The 6,010-nt window shown below is 34.2% G+C and overlaps 1 protein-coding gene across 1 annotated transcript; it reads right to left on the reverse strand.

Annotated features, from left to right (window-relative positions):
* Positions 1–3,010: 3,010 nt before the first annotated feature.
* On the reverse strand, positions 3,011–4,502 carry LOC149151234 (expansin-B16-like). The gene is made up of 5 exons (XM_089439687.1): positions 4,250–4,502; positions 4,041–4,153; positions 3,753–3,946; positions 3,538–3,667; positions 3,011–3,433 (listed from the first exon to the last, which is right to left on the reverse strand). The coding sequence occupies exons 1-5, from the start codon at positions 4,449–4,451 to the stop codon at positions 3,236–3,238; spliced, it is 837 nt and encodes a 278-aa protein (XP_089295813.1). The 5' UTR covers positions 4,452–4,502; the 3' UTR covers positions 3,011–3,235.
* Positions 4,503–6,010: the final 1,508 nt, after the last annotated feature.

Genomic DNA, 6,010 nt, shown 5'->3' on the forward strand with positions numbered 1-6,010 from the left:
AGGATCAAGGAAGAGACATAGCAGTGAAAGCTTTGGGTAGGTTAATAGTAAGGCAGGGAAGGCGGAGAAGACAAGCGGACAACGCCGGAAGAAAGTATCGAATGGCGACAAGGAGGAGAATGAGGAACGAGTAGGGTGAAGACAACAGAGAACGAAGAAGACAGGGAAAGAAGGGGAAAGGAATCGAAGAGGGAGAAGCGGCAGAGGAGTATCAGACGATCCAAGATGACACGGAAGAAGAAGTAGAAATGTTTGACTCGGACCGGGATAGATAGGAACAACCGCACAAGAAGATATGGAAGGATGCGGGGTTAGCAAGGGATAAAAGACAGGAGGACAGGGAGCAGGCAGACAGGAGTAACAAATGGCGAGAGGAGAGAGGTGACTTCGGAAGCACCTCAGGCACAAAGAGTCGGGGAGGCAGGGGAAATTACAGGAACAGAGGAAGAGCAGGACGGGGACGAGGGCAACGAAGTAGAGGAAGAGGAGGATCGGAAGGGAGACGGGTAGAGAATGAACCAGCACCAGCAAAAAAATACAAGAAAACATTAAAGAAGAAGATTTAGTTTGTGGAGGAAGCATACTGTGAGAACACCAATAAAGATATCAGAAGGATAATCCAGCATCTGAAGGAAGAAGCGACCCAGGGGCAATCAGGGTCAGAAATGGAAGACTGGGAATACCTCCTCCCGTATCCAGGGAACACGAGAGGCCGCATGACTCTATATAAACAGGCCTTGCATGTTCAATGGGTCATGAAAAGGCTGCTGGCGAAGGCGATGGAGCAAGTGGCCATGGAGATGGCAGAACTGTCACAGGGAATCCCAAACTTGAAGAAAGAATTGCAAAACATGCAGGTCACTCTGATAATGCAGGATAAAAAACTAGAGTAGATTCAATAGCTGATCAAGGAAACCAACCCGGGTATAAAGAAAGAAGAGGAGCAGCAGGAAGTCATGGCGGACTAATACCGGAAGATATGTATAATGTCTGTAGTTTTTTTGTGAAAATGGTTGAATAGTTTAGTTTCTATTTTCAGTTAAGAATGCAAACAAGAGACAGTAGTAATCTTTTCGAATGTATAGTTTACATAGCATGGACAAGAAGAATCAATATTTTTTGTTTTCGGATCGCTGTCAAAAACTTAAGGTGGCCAACAGACTCGGTTTCCCCTCGGGGCGTGTTGAGGCCACCATAAAAATGTAATGGTTTCAATTCGAAGTAATGGGAAAAAATGGTCCCTCAATTTACAAAAAAAAATATGTTATAATTAAAATTAATTAAATTGATATAAATTAATATATTAATATCTGTTTTAAATAATAAAACTTATTACAATTAAATTGTTTAATAATAATAAAATAAACCATTATTATTAAATATAATAAGTAAATAAATTTAAATTTATTATTATTATTCAATAAAGAATTACATGGCTGTCCTCACTGTTGGTTTGACAAACTGAATTTGATAGATTTTTCCACCTTTTGAAAAAAAAAAAAAAAGAAAAAAAAAAAAAAAAAACATAATCACTTTTTACTTGATTCTTTCTGTAATTACGTACTCATTATCATTATTAAAACAATAATAACAATTATCATATATGTGCATTGCTTTATTATGATTACAGTTTTCAAAAGCATATATTCTCCTTCAAAAAAAATCCCTTTGATCACATAAAATACCTCCACCAACAGAAAATACTTGTAACACTGCATCTAAAATACTGTTTTTATAAATATGAATAAATCCAACCCAAAAAATATATTTCGCGGAGCATTACGTTTAAATAAATAGACCCAAATACATGAAAGGTTTGCGCAAAGTTTAGGCAGTGAAATAATTTAGACATTGGTACAAAGTTCATTATATATATGTGACACTGAAATAGATCGATATGGTATGTGCAGTCACATCATACATGAGATCCATCAATCTTATTATGGTCACATTATCTTTAATGGTGTTGGCGGGTGATTTTATTTTTACCATTAAAATACAAGTTCTGTTTTTCGAAGGTTGCTTTGGCACATGGATTGATTGCGACTGGAACTTGGCAGCTCCGCCGCACATGTGTTCCGGCCAAAATTCGAGGGTGTACAAGAGAGTTGGAATGAGTCAAATTTTTTGCAGGTGATTGATGAGATCAGTGTAGTAAAATATTGTATTGAACAACAATAAATGTCAGGAGAAAAATAAATAGAATACAATTATATTTCAGCTATGATTTCACAATAAGTATCCAAATAAAATTAAAAAATCCTTTAAAAATAAATTATTACTTTATAAATTACTCGTATATTTTTTATTCAAAACAAAATTAATCTATATTCAACGCCCTATCGAATACGTTATTTTCTCTCTTGACACAAGGCAGACTTCACAACTTTAGGAAGACAATCATACAGTGTCTAGATTCTTCATTAATTGTTTTTGCCGTAAATTCCGAATTGGGTGTAAATTCTGAATTGGGTGCACGTTACAATTATTCACCATGCATATTTTTAACGATTAAATTCTAATTATAAAATTAGGTGCAACCATGAAAAGGTTGAAGTTTGCATAAGGTTTACATAAATGTGGTATAATTATTAATTATTTAAAAACGTTTTTTAATTGTTTTAGGTTTATTTTTGTTTTTTAATAATGTGATCATGGCCTAAAATTAATGTGATAAATAATTATGGTAATATGTCAGTATTAGTTATTTGGCATTGTCTTTACATCCAAGAATTTCTAGAAAATTAGACCACCTTATGATCAATTTATCATAAATAAATAAAAAAATCGAATTACAAAATCTAAAAACAAAAAAACTAATAATACCATAGGCTATTTTTAATTCAGTAAAATTGAAATATCATTCATTCATTAATATAACTACGATTAAAATTAAAATCTTTATTATTTTAATAAGCGCCTAGCTAATTTCAAAATAAAACTTATTCAATTTAGCAGTGGTAACACCATTAACCAAAAAAAACATATTGGCAAAAGAAACCTCCCAAATTCAAAATAAAATTTACCAAAAAAAAATATACCCACCAAAACTTCAAAACAATGTTTACATTCCCGCAAATTCCAACCCGACATCTCCACTTTCCAGAGATGTGGAGGCTCTTGGCCATTGATTCTGTCAAACCTAGAATTCAATCAAACAGTCTCCACACAGCCTTTTTTTTTTGGCTTTTTGTTTTTTTAAATTGCTGCTGATTAATGGAGCTCAAAGCTTCAGCTAATCCTTGAAATTGAGGCGTGATCTGTAACTTGCGTTCGGATACCACTTCTTGGGAATCACATTTATTGCGGACAACGTTTGTTTCCTCATCAACGTTGTGATTCGCAGAGAAAATGGTGCTTTCAATGGACCTCCCAACAGAGACCAGTTGGCACCCCAAGTATGCTTCATTTCCATCCACGCACCTGAATCCGCCTGGATCATTCATTCACACCATTGATCGACGCGAATTCAAGTTAAGAAATGAAGAGCAGAATGATAAAACTTTAAAGTTGGAATCACCATGGTCCTGCACACACCTGTTTTAGTTGCACAGCTCCCACATCGCCATATCCGGCTTCGTATTCGATGAGAATGGAGAACCAGTAGACCGTGGAGCCTTGGTTCACATGGAAAGTTATAGTCTTCCCTGGGTATCGACACAATGTCCTGTAATAAATACCATCACAATATTGCACATCAACTCTTCAATATCACAACCAAAAGCGATAGCTCTCTCTTATGTGTCTTATACCTTCTGTAAAGAACTGAGAGCTCCCCAGTGTTGAGCAGTGCTGGAGTGTTTCCATGGGTGGCCATACGACCAAACGCAGCTCCGCTCAGATCAAAATGTGTTTTACCGAACGCACAGTATCCTCCTGGGCATTCATCAGTTACCACGATAGTTACAGGTTTCCGAGAGCATAAGCCCTTCTCCATGCACTTAACCTGAAGTTTCCAAAAATGCACCATAATTTGGTCATTAATCACTGCAACGACCAAATGCAATGTACTGATCTGAGTCTTTGCAATCATTTCTTACCTTGTAGCACGCCCCACAGCCTTCTCCGCCCTTGAATAAAACGGGGCTTACAGCGCCCACTCTCGCTCTCAGAGGCTTCTGATCCACAAGGCCACCATACCCGCAGGCGCCACCTGCATTAGGACAAGAGTTACAACAACGTACCACAATCTGAATCAATGAACAATTGAATTATTTGGAGTGGTATTAAGAAGAATGCGGCAATATACCATCGCTTCCATCGCCATTTGCACTGCCATACCAAGTTGCTGTAGCAGGGTGCCATTGCACTTGCTTCCTAACAATCTCAGTGTGTTCCTGACCAAACGCCGCCTTCTTGCACAAAAACAACACTAACAACACAATGCAAGTCGCAGTTACATCAACATGGACTTTGGGCACCACCCATTGTAGCATCACAGTCCTCATCATACTTCCTACAAAATAACAATAAGAGCCAAATAAATGGCCACCAAAGGAACTACAAGGAGAAACCCAATAAACAATGAAGCCCAAAGTAACTAGAAACTCATATTTATTTGCAGAGGTGAGAAGCTATTTGGCACGATTTTAGAATTTCAAATCCTATCCGTAGTCAACTGATTTTCATTTTGCTTCGTTTGAAATCTTGATTGCAGAGGGACCCAAATCACCAAACATACAGACCGATGAATCGATGGTTCTCAACCTACAGTCAGCCTTTCTCCTTTTACTCAACAAATGAAACCATAACGTGCTTCCGCTACGCTACGCTGTATAAGTAAACCACGCAGAGATTCTCACACGATCCACAGCGTTGTCGCCCTTACCCAACGGTTTAGAAGACACTGACTGCCGTTGATCGGTGGACTTTCTTTTCTAAGATACAAACCGTTCATGGTGGGTCCCACGCCATGTGGTAAGGGTGTCGTAAAAGTCAAGGTATTATAAGTTTCGCCAGAGTTGTGGGAGTTTACCACAAATAACTGGAATTCAATCATTTATATGTAGGTCCATGGATAGTGTCGCCCAAATAAGCATTACAAATCTGACCTTTATAAAACTTAAAATGAATATATGTGTACATAACTAAGCCTTACACATCTAATTAGAAGCATTACATCTATTATTGCAATATATTTAATTTACAATCTCAACAAATATTTACTCAATTTTATATAGAATTGATTAAAAAAAAATTGATTTAAAAAAGTAATATTGAATTTTATTATTTATATTTTTTTAAATGATATATTAATTTTATGTTAAGAATTAAATGAATTAGAAATTTTCATTTTATTATTTTTATGAGGTAGTAACTGAATTTTTGTATTTTCAATTTTTTTGGTTAGTAATAAAATATTTTAGGATGAAAATAAAATATTTTATTTATAAGTGAGAGCCACAGTAAAATATATGTACATCTTTTTCATACTTGGTTGTAATTCCAATATCAAAGTGAGCAAGCATATTGAGAAAAAGATTATTGATATTTATAATGCTCTTAATTAAAATTAACTAAAATATATATATTTATTTTTTATTATTTGTCAATTTAAAATTTAACATAATTATATATCTTCCTCATATTAAAATGGCATGAATATAGAATGAACAACAATAAAATTACCTTTTAAAAATCTGAAATATATAAACTTTCTTTTTTAATATATATTTTTTTTGACTGCAATTTAATTATAATGTAAAAAAATTTGTGGTTTGAAAATATAAAATATATAAATTTTCCTTTTCATATATATATAATTTAATTATATTTATTTTGTTTGAAGTAAATTATTTTTATTAAAAACAAAAGTAAATATTTATTTTACTAAAATCAAATATTTAACATTCTATGGAAAAGCTTAAAAGAAGTTATTTAACCTCTCTTTACTAATACATACAAATTATTATTATTATTTAGACAAGGGAAAATAATTTTACAATACCGAAAAAATTCGAAAGTATAGATCTTCAAAAATAAAATTATTTTTAAATTAAAAATAAAAATC

Source organism: Pinus tabuliformis, chromosome 9 (assembly GCF_031772625.1).
Source record: "Pinus tabuliformis cultivar Carrire ecotype Pingquan chromosome 9, CPIR1, whole genome shotgun sequence".
Taxonomy (NCBI): Eukaryota; Viridiplantae; Streptophyta; class Pinopsida; order Pinales; family Pinaceae; genus Pinus; species Pinus tabuliformis.